At 43.8% G+C, this 18,677-nt stretch overlaps 1 protein-coding gene across 1 annotated transcript; it reads left to right on the top strand.

Annotated features, from left to right (window-relative positions):
• The first annotated feature begins 14,691 nt into the window (after positions 1-14,691).
• Positions 14,692-15,666, top strand: LOC120981524 (olfactory receptor 12D2-like). The gene has a single exon (XM_040411059.1). It carries the CDS (start codon positions 14,692-14,694, stop codon positions 15,664-15,666), a length of 975 nt encoding a protein of 324 aa, XP_040266993.1.
• Positions 15,667-18,677: the final 3,011 nt, after the last annotated feature.

The raw sequence follows: 18,677 nt of genomic DNA, 5'->3' as shown, positions 1-18,677 counted from the left end.
ATAAAGCAAATGGGGTCCCGGGTCGCTCATCCCTCGTCTGCTTAGCAACCATGCGTGAAAATCGCACCGCATCCGCACTTGCTTGCGGATGCGATTTTCACGCAGCCCCATTTATTTCTATGGGGACTGCGTTGCGTGAAAAACGCAAAATATAGAACATGCTGCGATTTTCACGCAACGCACCAATGATGTGTGAAAAAACATCGCTCATGTACACAGCCCTATTGAAATGAATGGGTCAGGATTCAGTGCGGGTGCAATGCGTTCACCTCACTCATTGCACCCGCGTGGAAAACTCGCCCATGTGAAAGGGGCCTTAGTTAACATCTCAGGTGTGGTCAGACTGTAATGCCCTGTTCACACGTAGAGATGTCCTGAACTATTCGCCGGTGAACAGTTCCCAGCGAACATAGCTTGTTCGCGTTCGCCGCGGCGGGCGAACATATGTGATGTTCGGTCCGCCCCCTATTCGTCATCATTGAGTAAACTTTGACCCTGTACCTCACAGTCAGCAGACACATTCCAGCCAATCAGCAGCAGACCCTCCCACCTCCTGGACAACATCCAATTTAGATTCATTCGGAAGCTGCAGTCTTAGTGAGAGGAGGGACAGTGCAGCTGCTGCTGATTTAATAGGGAAATCGATAGCTAGGCCAGTGTTCTGTGTCCAATACAGTCCTGAAGTACTCATCTGATCTCTGCTGTAAGGACAGCACCCCAAAAAGCCCTTTGTAGGGCTAGAACATCAGTCTGCTTTTTTTTTCTTTTTTTTTCTGTGTAATCTAATTGCAGTTGCCTTCCAGCGTGTGTGTCAGGCTCACAGCGTATACTGTGCCCACTTGCCCAGTGCCACCACTCATATCTGGTGTCACACACAGTAGCTTGCATTAAAAAAAAAAAAAAAAAACTTTTTGGACTGTAATATAATAGCAGTCAGTTGCCTGCACGCGCGTGTGTGTTTTAGGCCCTGCAAGTGCACAGTGTCACCAGCGCAACTCATATCTGGTGTCACAGTAGATTACATTAAATAATAAAATTATTGACTGTGAAATAATAGCAGTCAGTTGCCTGCACGCGTGTGTGTGTTTCGTGCCCTGCAAGTGCATAGTGTCACCAGCGCAACTCAAATCTTGTGTCACAGTATATTGCATTTAAAAAAAACACAAATTTTGACTGTGAATAAATAGCAGTCAGTTGCCTGCACGTGTGTGTGTGTTTCAGGCCCTGCAAGTGCATAGCGTCACCAGCGCAACTCATATCTGGTGTCACATTAGATTACATTTAAAGAAAAACAACAATTTTGACTGTGAATAAATAGCAGTCAGTTGCCTGCACGCGTGTGTGTGTTTCAGGCCCTGCAAGTGCATAGTGTCACCAGTGCAACTCGTATCTGGTGTCAAAGTAGATTACTTATTTAAAAAAAAAACAATTTTGACTGTAATAGATTGAATAGCAGTTAGTTGTCTGCAAGCGTGTGTGTCAGGCCTACAGCGTCTACTCTGCCAACTTCTGCCAGTGCACAGTGCCACTCATATCTGGTGTCACAGTAGCTTGCACGCATAGCACAACTAAACTAATCAAAAAAAAAAAAAAAGGCAGAGGCAGGCCACCCCGCAGGGGCCATCGTGGTCGTGGTGCTGTGATTCCCTTTGGCCTTAGAATAATGCCCAGTGTTCAGAGGCCACGTACCCTGAACTCGAAAAGTTCTGAGGACATAGTTGACTGGCTAACACAGGACACCCAATCTTCTACAGCTTCCGCTCGGAACCTTGACGCACCATCCTCCTCCAGCTCAGCTTCGGGCACCTCTCAAGTTACCACTCGCCCGCCTGCCGCCACCACCAACACTAGCACCACAGCTGCTTCACTTAATCTGTCAGAGGAGTTATTTACACATCAGTTGGAAGAAATGAGTGATGCGCAACCATTATTGCCAGAGGATGTCGATAAGTCAGGCAGCATTATACACATGGACGTACGGTGTGATAATGATGATGTTGTACCCGCTGCTGCTTCCTTTGCTGAGTTGTCAGATACAAGTGAAGTGGTTGATGATGACGATGTGTCCGTGGATGTCATGTGGGTGCCCGCTCGAAGAGAAGAAGAACAGGGGGAAAGTTCAGATGGGGAGACAGAGAGGAGGAGGAGACGAGTTGGAAGCAGGGGGAGGTCGTCGCAAGGAGCTAGTGGCACAGTCAGACAGCATGCATCGGCACCCAGGGTCAGCCAGACAGCACGCTAATCAACGCATGCTGTTGCCACCACCAGAATTCCGTCATTGCAGAGCTCAGCAGTGTGGCATTTTTTTTGTGTGTCTGCCTCTGATAACAGCAATGCCATTTGCAACCTGTGCCAAAAAAAACTGAGTCGTGGGAAGTCCAACACCCACCTAGGTACAACTGCTTTGCGAAGGCACATGATCTCAAATCACAAACGCCTATGGGATCAACACATGAGTACAAGCAGCACACAAACTCAAAGCCGCCATCCTCCTCCTGGTCCAGCATCTTCAGCCACGTCAACCACTGCTGTCCTCCTTGCCCCCTCTCAACCATCCGCCACTCCGTGTCTCGCCTTGAGCAGTTCCTGCTCATCTGCCCACAGTCAGGTGTCTGTCAAGGACATGTTTGAGCGTAAGAAGCCAATGTCACAAAGTGTCACTACCAGAGCTTTGGGACGTTCTCACAGCTCTGTTTCTCCACCCCTGTGATGATGTCACTACTAGAGCTGGGAGGAGTTCTCACTACTCTGTTTACTTTTGGTTTCTTTCACCACAGCTGTTCTTCATGTGTTTGATTTCCCTCTCTTTATATCACCCCTCCTCCTATGATAGGATGTGGATTATAGTTCTCACTTCAGTTGTAGCTCTTGCTTTAGTTTCTTCACTTGTAGCTATCAGTTCACTGGACCTGTGTTCTGCTGCAGCTAGCACTCCGGATATTGCCAGCCTGTCCTTGGATCCGTCTTCTCTGCGGCTGCAACACCTTCAGCTAAGTGTGCAGACATTGTGGTGTTCCTGTTTATTTTCTGACTGGATCTGAGGTGGCCACGGTTCCCTCCATATACTGAGTAGGGCACTGGTGGCCGTGCCCCTTCCACTATTGTAGGGGTTACAGTGGTCATTAGTCTTAGGCACGTGGGCATGCCTCGTTCCGCCATTGGGATCCGGGCATGTGCTTTAGCAGAATAGGGAGAGCGTTGAGGGTCGGACAGGGGTCACCCTTTATCCTCCCTAGTTCTGGGTCCAGTCAGTAGCTCTGTTCTGTGTATTACTATTGTTGCTCACATACAGTCGTGACACAAAGTCACCCCCTTGCCCGGCGTCTGACAGCTGGCTTGTCGGAACTCTTAGCCCGCAAGCTTTTACCATACAAGCTGGTGGAGTCTGAGGCCTTCAAAAAATTTGTAGCTATTGGGACACCGCAGTGGAAGGTACCCGGCCGAAATTTCTTTGCACAAAAGGCAATCCCCAACCTGTACTTGATTGTGCAAAAGGAAGTCATGGCATTTCTGGCACACAGTGTTGGGGCAAGGGTCCATCTGACCACTGATACCTGGTCTGAAAAGCACGGTCAGGGCAGGTGTATCACGTACACTGCGCATTGGGTAAACCTGCTGACGGCTGCCAAGCATGTAATGCGTGGCTCTGCAGAGGAGTTGGTGACACCGCCACGACTTGCAGGCAGGCCTGCTGCCACCTCCTCTACTCCTCCTACTCCATCCTCTTCGCTAACCTCCTCGGCTGAGTCCTCTTCTGCTGCTGCGTCTTGCTCCACATCAACTGCACCCCCCAGCTCCCCAGGGGCTATTCCACATCCCGGATACGACAGTGTCACGCCGTCTTGGAGTTGACTTGCCTGAAAGCAGAGAGTCACACCGGACCAGCACTCCTGTCCGCACTGAACGCACAGGTGGATCAGTGGCTGACTCCGCACCAACTGGAGATCGGCAAAGTGGTGTGTGACAACGGAAGCAATTTGTTGGCGGCATTGAATTTGGGCAAGTTGACACATGTGCCGTGCATGGCACATGTGTTGAATCTGATTGTTCAACGCTTTGTGCATAAGTACCCAGGCATACAGGACATCCTCAAGCAGGCAAGGAAGGTGTGTGGCCATTTCATGCATTCCTACACGGCCATGGCGCACTTTTCCGATATTCAGCGGCGAAACAATATGCCAGTGAGGCGCTTGATTTGCGACAGCCCGACACGTTGGAATTCAACACTCCTAATGTTCGACCGCCTGCTCCAACAATAAAAAGCCGTCAACGAGTATTTGTATGACCGAGGTGCTAGGACAGCCTCTGCGGAGCTGGGATTTTTTTTTCCACGTTACTGGACGCTCATGTGCAATGCCTGTAGGCTCATGCGTCCTTTTGAGGAGGTGAAAAACCTAGTCAGTCGCACCGAAGGCACCATCAGCGACATCATCCCATTTGTTTTCTTCCTGGAGCGTGCCCTGCGAAGAGTGCTGGATCAGGCCATAGATGAGCGTGAAGAGGAAGAGGAAGAGTTGTGGTCACCATTACCACCAGAAACAGCCGTATCAGCATCGCTTGCTGGACCTGCGGCAACGTTGGAAGAGGAGTCTGAGGAAGAGGAGTCAGAGGAGGAATGTGGCTTTGAGGAGGAGGAGGAAGACCAACCACAGAAGGCATCCCAGGGTGCTCGTTGTCACCTATCTGGTACCCGTGGTGTTGTACGTGGCTGGGGGGAAGAACAGACCTTTAGTGAAATCAGTGAGGATGAGGAACGGGACATGAGTAGCTCGGCATCCAACCTTGTGCAAATGGGGTCTTTCATGCTGTCGTGCCTGTTGAGGGACCCTTGTATAAAAAGGCTGAAGGAGAACGATCGGTACTGGGTGGCCACGCTACTAGACCCCCGGTATAAGCAGAAAGTGCCTGAAATGTTACTGAATTACCGGAAGTCGGAAAGGATGCAGCAGTTCCAAAATAAATTAAAAAGTATGCTTTACACAGCGTATAAGGGTGATGTCACAGCACAACGGGAATCTAACAGGGGAAGAGGTGAAAGTAATCCTCCTCCTACCACGACCACGCGGGCAAGGACAGGACGCTTTACCGACGTGCAGAGCTTTTTAAGTCCTACGCATCGCCACAGGCCTTCGGGGTCCACCCTCAGAGAACGACTTGACCGACAGGTAGCAGACTACCTCGCCTTAACTGCAGATATCGACACTCTGAGGAGCGATGAACCCCTTGACTACTGGGTGTGCAGGCTTGACCTGTGGCCTGAGCTATCCCAATTTGCGATAGAACTTCTGGCCTGCCCCGCTTCAAGTGTCCTGTCAGAAAGGACCTTCAGTGCAGCAGGAGGTATTGTCACTGAGAAGAGAAGTCGCCTAGGTCAAAAAAGTCTAGATTACCTCACCTTTATTAAGATGAATGAGGCATGGATTCCAAAGGGACTGACAGTGGGCGATACATTTGACTAAAAAAGGCCTGGTGATGAGATGAGCTGCCTTGGGCTAAAAATGGTCCACACGCTGCTGTATTTTATCTCTGCATGCCAGATGACTTGCGTGACTTATCCGCCACCAACTAGGGTTCAAGCCGCAATGTTTTAGTGCACTTACTGCCTGGAAAACATCAACTTTTCTGGTCGCTGCTACAGCAGCGGCTGCAACAATGCCTGATTTTTCAGGCATGTGTACATGCCTAATTTTTCTGGCCTCTGGTGCTGCACTGTGGCTGCAAAATCAAAACAAAAAAAAAGGCACATACATGTGTCAATTCCCCTTCGTGATCATTACCTTGTTGTGGTGAAGGGGCTTGCGTATCACAATGAAGCGACCACCTCTATGAGTGTGTTGGCAATGGCAATGTTGGTACACCCCAGATGATAACGTCGTTGCTTCATTGTGAACAGACCAAAAGCGATCGGCTGGATAATTTTGCATTGAAAAAACATTAATTTTCTTTGTGATCATCTAAGGTGATCATTAAAGCCTACTAAGCCAACAATGGGGCCACACTGCAGAATCATTGTTTTCTGGGTCACTTAACTGTCACTGAACTACCTCAGCACGACCATATGCTTTGAAAAAACCCCATCGCCTGCAATCTCCCAAACGTGCGCACGAGCACAGTCATCACTACAACAAGATTGACGCATAGAGGAATAAAATTTATGTCATAAGTGTGTCAACTATTGACAACTCTTTGGGGTTGTCTAAAATCTAGTGCCTCAAATTGGAAGTAGGAGGACCAACCAAGCATCTTTTTCCATCTCCCGGTTCCTAAAATCTATTCCATACACGTCCCCTGATAGGGGACGTAACAGGGATTAAACTGATAGGAATAGTACTACTTAACATACCACTCATATTGGGATTGCACAGTACATTATACGGCGCACGCGTGATCGCGGAACATACATACATACACACATACATACGTCCTTTTTTATATATATAGATGTGTTCTTGTATACGGATTTTTTATTTTCTAAGAGTTTGTCCTACATACTGGATTCCACAACTGCACTCCAGCATGTAGACGACCCCCATGGTTTCACAGGAGAATTCACCTCCAATCTTGAAAACACCACCATTGCTTCTAAATACCAATTTAGTTACATCAGGTCTTCTATCTTTCGTTTGAATGTTTTTGCACGGCAAGCAAAAACCGCACCATGTGAACACGTGTTTTTTGACACCTTCATTTTTTAAAGGTAAACCGCTATGCACAAGGCGATCTTTTAGATTAGGTGCCTTTCTGAATATAAATTCTGGATGAGCAGGCATCATCTCCACTAAAACGGGATAATTTTTAAGGACTGACCAATTTTTCCTTATAGCATTTTTTAAATTGGGTGATACATGAAAATCGATAATTCTTTTTACTTTGTTTTTCCATTTTTTTGTGTGTTTTTCACTCTCTATTTCTTCCCTACACCTCTCTAGATTTTTATTTTTGTACCCTTTTTCCAAAAACCGCTTCTGTATCATATTGCTCTGTTCCCTATAGGTTTTTTTCTCTGTAAAATTCCGGTGAATTTTTTTAAACTGACCCTTTGGGATATTTTCAATCCAGGGACCATAATGGCAACTAGTGATATCAATGTATGTATTTACGTCCGTGGGTTTGAAATATGTCCTTGTCTTTAGTGTATTATCCTCCACAAAAATAGTGAGATCCAAAAAATTTATCCTAACTGATCCTAAGTGTTTGTGAATTTTAAATTCCAGTGTATATTAATAATATTTTGCAAAAATTCCTCCAACCCCAATGAATAACTTTCCCAAATTAACACACAGTCATCGATAAATCGCTTTCATAAACACAATTTTCCTTTTTCTTGTCGCAAATTTAGTTTAGGATCTAGAAAATTCACTTTCCGAGGCGGCCATAAATAAATTTGCATATTTCTGCAGGTAGTAATCTACATACTCCGTAAATCTACTAGTTACTGATGCGTTTCTTAGTTGGACGCGCTGCTTCAGGAATTACAGACTTTCCACACTTTAGAAACAGTTAGACAACCATGGATATAGGAAGGCAAACAGGCCAAAACGAAGCCTTTCCTCCTTTCACATTCCGTATTCTATGGAAAACCAAGGATGCAGCAAATAGTGAAGTACCGTCACATAGGTTGGAGTAGAAAGGATTTATTATACTCACAATTTAAAAGTAGATAATCAGTGTTCATAAAGTATCAAACACCCAACCCGGGTTTCGCTCCAAAAAGCCAGGGGTATCTAATCCGCCCGTTACGGGGCGGTCTTTTAAACCAACAGGTGGGTATACGTCCACCTGTACAAGAGTTTTTTTTTTTACATCACCATATTCTGAGTCCCATAACTTTTTTTATACCTATGTCAACTGAGCTGTTTAGGAGCTTATTTTTTTGCGGAACAATCTGTAGTTTTTATTGACACCATTTTGGAGTGTGCGTGACCTTTTGATCACATTTTATTACAATTTTTTGGGTAAGAGAAGCAATGAAAAAATGGCAAATCGACCATTTTTACCCTTTTTTTTGTTACGCCATTCACCGTATTGGAATTATTTTTTTCTATTTTAATGGTAAGGGGGTTTTCGGTCTTTATTGTTATTTAGGTATTTATTTTTTAACTATACGGAAAGGGGGGTGATTTAAATTTAAAAAAATAAATTATATATATTTTTTAACTTTTTTTTATTTTTTGTGATGATTTTGTGGCTCATATATGAGTCTAAAATTTTTTATTTATTCTATTTTTAATTTTGTTCTATCAGGGATTTTTAAAATCCCATTTAAACTCAATATTGCTCATTTCTTATCGCCTGCCATCTGGTGGCCAAAATAAGACATGCAGCATGAAAACTTTCAGCCTCGTCAGCGAGGCTGAAAGTGTTCAGCACAACTACCGATGCCCCAATTGTCCACACAGGGCATCGCTTCCGGGTTTTTGAGCATTTAGATGCCGTGATCTGACTTGGTCACGGCATCTAAAGCATTTAATTACTGCGATTGGCATTATTGCCGGTCACAGTAATTAGCCACAGGTCTCTGCTGTTTGAAACAGCAGAGATCTGCCGGCCATGGCACCCGCTGCACGTGCGAGAGGGCGCCATGTTTACACATAGTTCCAGCACCACACATGTACGGCGCTGGTAGCAAAGGGGTTAAGTGGGTCCTTTAACCATTGGAAGAGTGAAGTTCCAACCTTGGAGGTTCCTCATGAGAAGGAGTTGGCCTCTTGTTGGTGCTTCACCATGATCAAAACAAAGTGGTTGCATAGAGTATCCTTGGTTCCAGTCTGCTGTCCAGATGTGTAAGCTTACTACTGGCATGTACCCAATGTGGTGGAGAAAAGGGTACTCAAATAGATATGATATGAGAATGCTAGAGATGAGCTAAATTTACAAAACTTTGATCCGGCTGCTTTGCCAAATTTCAGAAAGAAATTAGCTTTGTGACGAATTACTCGGGTGCAATGACGGGAAACGATGATTGGCCAATGTGAACAAAAATATTTGGCTATGAAGCCTCAGACAGCTCCTCATTGAGGGAAAAGCACTCATGTTGCACAACAAAGTTCTGCCTATGCTCCAAAACACCCCTCAAGCATGGCCTCCTCTTGCCACCACCATGGCAGTCTTTAGCCAAATTGGGGCTCCAAAGACAGGCAAAGTGAAGTGATTTTTTTATGTACATACAAAGAGGAAAGGGCATACCACACACCCCCACTCTGTTCCAGATTGCCTTTGTATATGACTGTGTTCACTGGACTCTGAGGACTGTAAAGGGCATAGCAAGGCCCAATTCTTTCTCTTACACCTTCGGTGGGGTCAGTTGGGTACTCATTATTGATATTACTGTTTGCTTCTGTGCTAGTAGGCCATTAAGTCCCCAGATACTTATTTCCTCATAAAAAGAAAAAATGCAATCAGTGCTAATTTCTCTGAGGAATATGGCTATAACTATATATTTCAATCCTCAGTAAGGTCCATAAGAACATATAATAATTTTACCTGCTGAAAATAAGGGACCTTGTGACTAAACCTTTGCTACATTATATAATTTCCTCATTGACAATATTTGGTTCCTTCTTTTCACATTTACTTTTTAAATGTATCCATTTCATTACATTTTCAGCTTAATTTCCCAGGTAAGATGTTGTGTCCAGTCTGTAATTACATGGCATTCTACTTTGGAAGATGAGGTTTCAAATTTCATGGTTACATCACTTGACCCAGGCAATAATTAAATAAGAAATATATGGAATTCTAATATTTGGTGTCTACAGCTTGGGAATTTCAGTAGTCTCCACAGTCTGGAAGCATATTAGAGCTTGTTCATAAACATTGATTAGCTGCAACATTAAAGCCACTTGTCTAATTTTGTGTCCACCCTCCTTATGCCGCCAAAAGAGTTCTGACCTGTCAAGGTATGGACCTCACAAGACCTCTGAAGGTGTGTTCACACTCGCGTTTGTTGCGGATCCGTCATGGATCTGCCCAGACGGATCCGTTCAGATAATACAACCATCTGCATCCGTTCAGAACTGATCCATTTGTATTATCTGTAACTTAGCCAAGACGGATCCGTTTTGAACAAGATTGAAAGTCAATGGGGGACAGATTATTTTTCTATTGTGTCAGAGAAAACTGATCCGTCCCCATTAACTTACATTGTGTGCCAGGACGGATCTGTTTGGCCCAGTTTCATCTGACGGGCGCCAAAACGCTTCAAGCAGCATTTTGGTGTCCCCCTCCAAAGTGGAATGGAGATGGAACGGAGGCAAACTGATGCATTATGAGCAGATCCTTTTCCGTTCAATAGGGCAAACTGATCAGTTTTGGACCGCTTGTGAGAGCCCATAATGTATCTCAGAAACGGAAAGCCAAACCGCCAGTGTGAAAGTAGCCTTATGTTAGCAGCAAAGTCCTGGAAGCTGAAAAGTGGTGCAGTCGCTCAGATCCTTATAGCTGACCATTTTAAGGCTTCCAACAGACCAACTCAAAAAACTGGTGTTTTCCTGCTACCTGATATATCCCACCTGTTGACAAGTGTAATTATTATATTAGTTACCTCACATGTCAATGGTTTTAGGCAGGATTTCCACGTTCAGATATTTTATTTTATGCAGTTTTAGAAGTCAAAACCAAAACTGTATTCAAAAGTAGAGAAAGTTTAATCTTACATTTCTAAATATCCTTCATTTATGATCCCTTCCTGACTTTGGATTCAAAAACCTGACTAGTAGTTTACAGTTGGGTCAGATTTGTTTCTGATATGTATTTACCCATCCAAGTTCCTGAGGCAAGCCCGGTCTCTCTTTGGTGGCATCGTTGGTTTCACTCCATTCCTGTGGCAACCAGCCCGAATGACAGTAGGGATGCCAGGCCTATAAGACTTGTTGCTGGTGTCCCATGCTTTCTGACGACATCATTAATTTTCCTGCCTCACATGCATGTATTGCTCTTTCTTTGGATTCTTGGATGTCTGGCCTGTTTTTGACTAGGTTTGTTTCTCCCCCTCTTTGATTCTGACGGAGTCTGTCTGACTAACCCTTCACCCCCAGACTAGGCCCTGTGCACTTAGACTGGTTAGTGACCATCACCCACTTGGAGTTTGCTATTTAGAGCAGATGGCCAAATGCAGTAGGTAGAGACAGTGGTGTGGGTGGAGTTCAGGACTGCACCATTCCCTAACTGACGTGACAGTATCTGTTGACAGTTTTGCAAGTGGATGTCTTTGTGAGCCCAACAGTGAAATGTTGGAAGATAATCTGGCTTACTGTAATATTGTGCCCATCTCTAGGTTGTCATTGTCTATGAAGAGCAACTGCATCTTTTGAGCTTGACTGTGGAATGAGTTTGGTGTACACATTCTTTTTTTGGAATGACTAAAAGTGAATGTTGATAGACTTCCTCCACAACCAATAAAGGGTCACAACATTCTGCATGCAACAATCGTTCCAAGGAGAAAAGTCTAGAACATTTGATTTTGATTTCAGAATTTTTTCATTCCTAATACTACAGAGAGAACTGAGTGTTTACCCCAAGGTTACACAGTTGACCCACATATTTAATTTGCTGCTTGAGGAGAAAAGCTTCTTAGACCAGCTTTCTCTTACTTCCAGGCAGCTAGACCTTCCTAAGGATAGAAGGATATTTTTAATCTTTTTATATTTGCAGATCATCTGATCTCAGGTAAGTTTAGCATACGGGCATTTGATTGAAAAGTTTGTTCTATCATTCTCCATCAATAAGCAAACTTGTTTTGGTATAATATTCATCAACAGAGAGAAGATACTTGATGGTCCTACTTTACTGTGCCCACGCTTGCTTTTCTGAACTCTAAATTCTGACAATAAAAATTCGATAGGTTATCATGACACGCTACAGTAGTAAACCAAGCTGCAGTTCACATCACATCCAATTATTGGCCACTTATAGATAAATGTAGCATAAACATCTTCAGAGTATCATGCAATTAAGTTCTTTTTTCAAAGCTGGTCATCTCACGGCACTCATCTTAGGATATGTTCAGCCAAGGGGAAAGGTAAGGAATGAAGGATGCATCTGTATATCTGTGGTCTTCAGCTCTCTGGTACTCTAAGGATAGTACAGTCATCCCTCAAGATACATTGGCCTCAGGATACAATATTTTGAGTGGTCTTTTCTGGGCCATCGTTAGCTGAAACTAGACTCAACATACAATGTCTCAGACCCAGATCCAAGTAATCAATTTGGCTATTTCATTGGTAAAACACCTTTCTGTACTGCCCCCTGTCTGTTTCAGGATGAGCTGCACCTTTGGACACCATCTATGTAGTATGGAAAACCAAGAAGAAGCTCTTTCCCTCACCAGCATCTTTTCCTGTCTGTTTATCATAAGGACTTATTTTATCTTTTTTTTTTCTTAAAACTTCTTTTTCTTAGGACTCGTTCACACAACTGTATGTCTTTTTCAGTGTTTTGTGGGCCGTTTTTCCCGGATCCGTTTTTTTATTTTTTAATAGGACATGTTCTATCTTTCAACGGAAAGGAAAAACGGAAATACGGAAACGGAATGCATATGGAGCACATTAGTTTTTTTTTGCAGAACCATTGAAATGAATGGGACGGACTGTATACGGAATGCAAAAAACAGCCCTTATACGGAACGCAAAAAATGTTTGTGTGAACAAGCCCTTTCTCTGATTTTCCATAGTTATGGACTCAAGCTACAATGGTTTCAACTTACAATGGTCATCCCGGAGCCAATTAATATTGTAACCTGAGGGACCACTGTACTGATAGGAACATATTGTAATAACCTTAAAGGGAACCTGTCATGTGGATATTTGATTATAATCTAACTAATTATATACAATCATTAACTACTAAAAAGTGCCTTAGATGTATTCACGTACTGGTGTGGCAGATGGTTACCTCCTAATATACACACAAAGATGCCGCATGCTAATGAGCTGATTTGAGTCCAGCGTGATGTCATTGAGTCCAGTGTATATTTAATTCAGAGCTATAGTCACTCCCCTGCCCACCTGCTGCTGATTCATATGGAAAATAACTGTCATTCAGCAGCAGGTGGGCGGGGAGAGTCAGGAGCTCATGAATATTCATGACTCATCATTATCAGCTGGAGCTTTTCAATACAAGATGTTGGCAGATTGACTGGGTCAATTAAAGAAAGTGACCCAGCATTTTGCTAAGCGAATCAGTCACTTATTTATGTTACCCTTAGTTAGGACACCATAAAACTGGTGACAGGTTCCCTTTAAGTGTAAAGTGTGATGGTATTTCTCAACCCAATTAGACCATATATTCTAAAAATGTTTTGATTGTTTCCAGTTATTATATATAAAATTTAAACAGTACATTACTGCCAATTTTATTTACCCAAACATCAACATCATATGGCCATATTTACATAGGTAGACCTATTTACATAGGTAGGTCTTTACCATAATCCAAGATGCATATCACAGGATCAAAGGGATCTCCAATGAAAAGATTTGAGTTCTTGAATACATTTGTGGACTTTCCAACAGTTCTAATAAAGGAAAATCCAATTTCTTTTCAAATTGACAGTTTTTGAACATTGAGAGGATGATGTAGATCCAATCTTGTACAAACTAAATAGAATATAATAAAAGCCTGTTGACAATACACTGTTGAGATGTTATAGCCACTGAATTCACCACCAACAATTACCAAGTCTGTGCTGGTCTCTAATTTCTGGTAATATCTCAACAAGCTGGAAATGCTCGCTCAGCCAATCACTAGTGCAGCTGTGACCTTCCTCAGCCAGTGATTGGCCTCATAGTCATTTCCTGCATGTTGAAAAGAAACGTGGAAGTGGAGACCAGCATGGACCAGGAAAGTAGTGGAATGGCACCAGTGAGGGATAGGTGAGGTGAGTCCATTCTTCCCTGTTTCAATAAAAATAAAATAAAAAACCTTTATTTTTATGACTGTATGAAAGCAAGTGTTACGAACATGTATACAGACAATGGTTGTGGAACCACTGTTCCAAGTAACCAGTTGGACATTGGGCCAAACCATAAGTGTGTTATTCTGACACCTCTCTGGTATTCATTCTTTAACCCCTATGCAGAGATGTAGCTAGCAACCAGACTTCTACCTCCTGGGATGGTCCTGGTGTCCTTGGCAACTGACCTACTGAGGTCAGAGACTCTGTTGAGAATATCAAAGACACATGCAAAGCATTCTACAAAATAATACAGGCAAATCCAAGACAAACACGGATAACAGGCATGAGACAAAACACGAGGCACTGACAGACTTCAGGAACCTAGATATATAGACTTGCAAATGGATACACAAACTTCAGGAATAGGAAACAAGAACTTGGACACTGTTCAGGCATAGCAGACTTGGCATGAAGGACTTCAGGAATTTGGATGCAGTTCAGACATACTGTAGCAGATATGTGAGTTTGGATACACATACAGACAAAAGCTTCACACAGGTTAGGACTATGACTAGGGCACACACAGACTCCAAACAGATCAAAGCAAGACATGTCAAAACAGACATGATTGCAAAACCTAGGCATGTCATAGCGCTCAAGACAAATCCAACACTGACACACAACACAGAAACAGATATAGAATGAACTGATAAATTGAGCAAGATTAGGATCCTCAGGGGTGAAGTGTTCCTTCAATATTTTATTCTTACTATGTCTTTTTTATCTCTTGTGAGAAGATGAAAGAATTTAATGAAACATTACTCAATGAGTTTATCCTTATGGGAATCACCAACCAGCTATGGCTCCAGAAAGTACTTTTTGTTTTTGTCTTCTTTTTCTACCTTCTTGACATTTTTGGTAATCTCACCATAATCTCCTTGGTGAACAGAAATCCTTCTCTCCAATCTCCAATGTATTTCCTGCTTGGCAACCTTTCTTTTGTGGATTTGCTATTTTCTACAGTTACAGTTCCAAAAATGATATTTGGACTCCTCATGAAGAACACCATTACTGTCAAGGGTTGCATCACTCAAATGTATTTCTTCCACTTTTTGGGATGTACAGAAGGTGTCCTCCTGGCTGTCATGGGATATGACCGATATGTTGCTATCTGCCACCCACTACGATATATAAGCATAATGAGGAGGTCTACATGTATCCAACTGGTTTTTGTATCGTGGTTCATAGGCATCACTACATCATTAGTTAATGCTATCATGACATCTCAGCTCCCATTTTGTAATGTTAATAGAATCAAACACTTTTTCTGTGATGTGAAGCCGGTAATAAAGCTGGCATGTAAAGACATTCATGTAAATGAGCTCACCTTGGCTGCAGTCAGTGGTTTTCTAAGCACAGGAACCTCTTCTCTTACTGTGCTTTCCTACGTTTATATCATTACTCATGTCCTGAAAATAAGATCTTCGAAAGGCAGGTCCAAAATTTTCTCAACATGTTCTTCTCACTTGACCGTTGTCACCTTGTTTTATGGGACAGCGATGTGCACTTACATTGGACCTGCTTCTGAAACTTCAATTGAAAAAGACAAGGTTGCCGCCTTATTGTATACAGTTATTACCCCTGCGTTAAACCCTGTCATTTATACACTAAGAAACAAAGATGTTAGGAATTCAGTAAGAAAACTCATAAAAAGGTCAAATGTATTTGGAATTGATCAAAAACATCGACTTCAGATCTCCCCCGAAAAGTAGATTGTCAATGTTAAATTGTCAAGGTGCTAAGCGGGGTCTTTGATATACCCCTTTACTCTTATGTATTGTAGAACGTTGAAGTTCTGTCTTATAACAACCTCAACAAGAAGCTCTCAAACAATAAAAGGGTTTTCTAATGACCATACCCCTCATTAGAAATGCTGGACATGACAGAGGGTACAGAGTAAGGGCTAGTTCACGCGAACGTTTTTTGTGTTCCGTATATGGCCCATTTTTACATTCTGTATACGGGATCCATTCTTTTCAATAGGTCCGCAAAATATGCGGACAGCACTCCATGTGCTGTCCGCTTTCGTTGCTCTGTTCCGTGACCCCACAAAAATTATGAGACATGTCCAATTCTTGTCCGTTTTGCGGACAAGAGTAGACATCTCTATATGGGCCTCCTGTTCTGTTCCGCAAATTGAGGACCGCAAAAAACGGCACGGTCGTGTGAACGAGCCCTAATATTGAAATGAATTTCACATGGATTATTTAATCAGAAAGCTCCAGGTAGGGTTTATGTGCATAGTGACATAATGATAGGGACATTTCGCAACCCCCCTCCTCCATCGGGACCTTTTTCACAGTCACAGTAGTGTGGAGAAGATGAAGAGGCCTGGTTTACCAGCAGGTGGCAGTGTGTCTTGCAGTGATCTCTAAGGAGAATGAAACTAACCATTCCATTCTCTCCCCCTCCCTGGAGGAGTGGGCTCACCCAGATCTTCCAAGGGGAGGGGTTTCTTGCCTGTTCAGAGTCAGTTGAGTCTGCGTTTGGTTTTGGCTAGAGAAGTAGTGCAGTGCCGTCCTAGAGGCCCGCCAGGGAGCACAGCAGGCATTTTGCAGCCAGAGTCAAGTCAGCCCTAACCCAGGGGTTGTAGGAGTTGCAACTGAGACCCGACAGTCTATCAAAGTGTGGTCAGAAGCCTACTGGGCACTGAGCCTGCTATCAGTGGAATGTAGCCTAGGTGAAAGAGGCCCCTTACAAGATGCCAGACAAGAGGGAGAGTTCAGCACAGCAGTAATAGTTCACCTGCCAGTGCACCTTAAACCCTGCTGGAGCCAAGAGCTACTGTTATTCAGTATGAGCTGCTACCCATTTATGCCAGTATCTAATAAATCAACTCAACTTGCATCAAAATCCGGACCTTACTCATTTCAGTTCCTACCAATTACAAACTTTCTGTGTAGTCGCCTGACCTCGGAGCGCCATATCTAGGGAGGAGAACTGCACTGGCAGCTACCATGGGCCAGCCGCATGCGAATTGCGACCCCATTCACTTGAATGGGGTCCGCGATCCGTCCGTTCCGCAAAAAAATAGAACAAGTTTTATCTTTTTGCGTAACGGAAGTACGGAACGGAACACCACAGAAGCACTCTGTAGCGCTTCCGTTTTTGTGGTTCCCTTCCTTTCTGCACCGCATCTCCGGATTTGCAGACCCATTGAACTGGATGGGTCCTCATCCGTGATACGGAATGCACATGGCCGGTGTCCCGTGTATTGCGGACCCGGGGGACACACGGTCGCGTGCAAGAGGCCTAACCCTGAAACTAGTATAGTTTCTGGGGATGGGCTCGCTGCGTGCTGCAAGTGTTCAACATATAATGGGCTTTTCTGTGCCATTGTAAGTTGAAACTTGACTCAACATGCAATGCCTTAGGTTAGGACTACACTGCGAAATTTGTCATGCAACAAAAAGGGTACAACTACATTCCGGCATGTGTCGCACCAAAGTCAGGCAACGTTTTTTATAATGAATGTTGCACTGCTGCACAATGATCCTTAAATAAATAGTGCACAATTTTTTTTATGCATAGAAACCAGGATTTTTTCGTCAAAAAACCTGTTATAATTTTTCTACAATTTGTAAGTGTACAATAAGTCTATTTAAGTGCATCGACAACATTTGCATCTACAGTTTATAAGTGTACAGAGAACTTAAATAAGCATATTTTTGTACATTAACCCCTTCATGACATCAATCATACATTTATGACAAATGTTGGCACTTTAAAGATGGTGCCCGACCTGCTGGGTCTCTACTATTTCACACAGCAGACATCTAGCTATAAAGTCTGCAATTGGTGATAACTCCAATAACAGACATTTAGCCCCTCAGATGCCATGGTCAATTGTGACCATGGCATCTGAGGTTGCTTTCCACTGGAGCCTGAGTGGCCAGGGCCCAAACAGCTTTCCCGTACTAAGGTTGATGCGCCTCCAGAATGGAGCGTCAGGCTGCTAAGACCCCCACCAATCCCAAAGAGACCTTGAAATGAATGGTGCGGCAGGCTGCTAGGACCTCCACCAATCCCACAGACACCCAGAAATTAATGGTGCTGCAGGCTACTGGGACCTCCACCTCTACATTTAACTCTATGGGATTGGAGGAACTAGCCGGACACATGTACATGGCTGTCTTTCGCGGTCCCACAGGTATGAATGGAGCAGCAGCGCACATGCTCAACCTGCCGCTCTTTTCATTCACAGTATGTGGACTCTGTTCTCATGGTCGGTCCTGGCAGTTGGACTCCCACACTTATCCTCAGGACTGGTCATCAGTGGGTTCCTACTATTCCAAGGAACCCGCTGCTGCTGAAATTATACAATGTATCAAAGGCTCTGTTAACTATTTTGTTTCTGGTGTCACCATATTGAGGCATGGCTCCTATTCTATGAGCTGAGCTGCGGTACCTGGCAAGGCCACTACACCGTGGATGGAGCCTTGTGCTTCCAGCTCCGTCCACTGCACTGTATCTAATGGCTGTCCAAAGCAGCTGATTAGTGGGGTTATCAGACCCCCTCCGATCTGATATTGATGACCCATTCTGAGGTCCATCGCTGACCGTCTCCTCTAGACTGAAGTGTCACATGGCGCACACATCACCACGACTGGCCAATCAGTGGCCAATTACATTCCTTCCCAATGACTGTCTCATCACCTGACAAACCAGCAAACACCTTATCTATCAGCTGACTGCACCTTACATGAGGCATGTTGAATTGTCG

Source organism: Bufo bufo, chromosome 11 (genome assembly GCF_905171765.1).
Source record: "Bufo bufo chromosome 11, aBufBuf1.1, whole genome shotgun sequence".
NCBI lineage: Eukaryota > Metazoa > Chordata > Amphibia > Anura > Bufonidae > Bufo > Bufo bufo.
Note: the sequence above shows the minus strand (reverse complement) of the source record. Positions and strands in the feature narration are given on the sequence as shown.

Bases quoted from the DNA above. Each gene is read 5' to 3' on its own strand.
- LOC120981524 (XM_040411059.1), top strand. From the start codon at position 14,692: ATGAAAGAATTTAATGAAACATTACTCAATGAGTTTATCCTTATGGGA.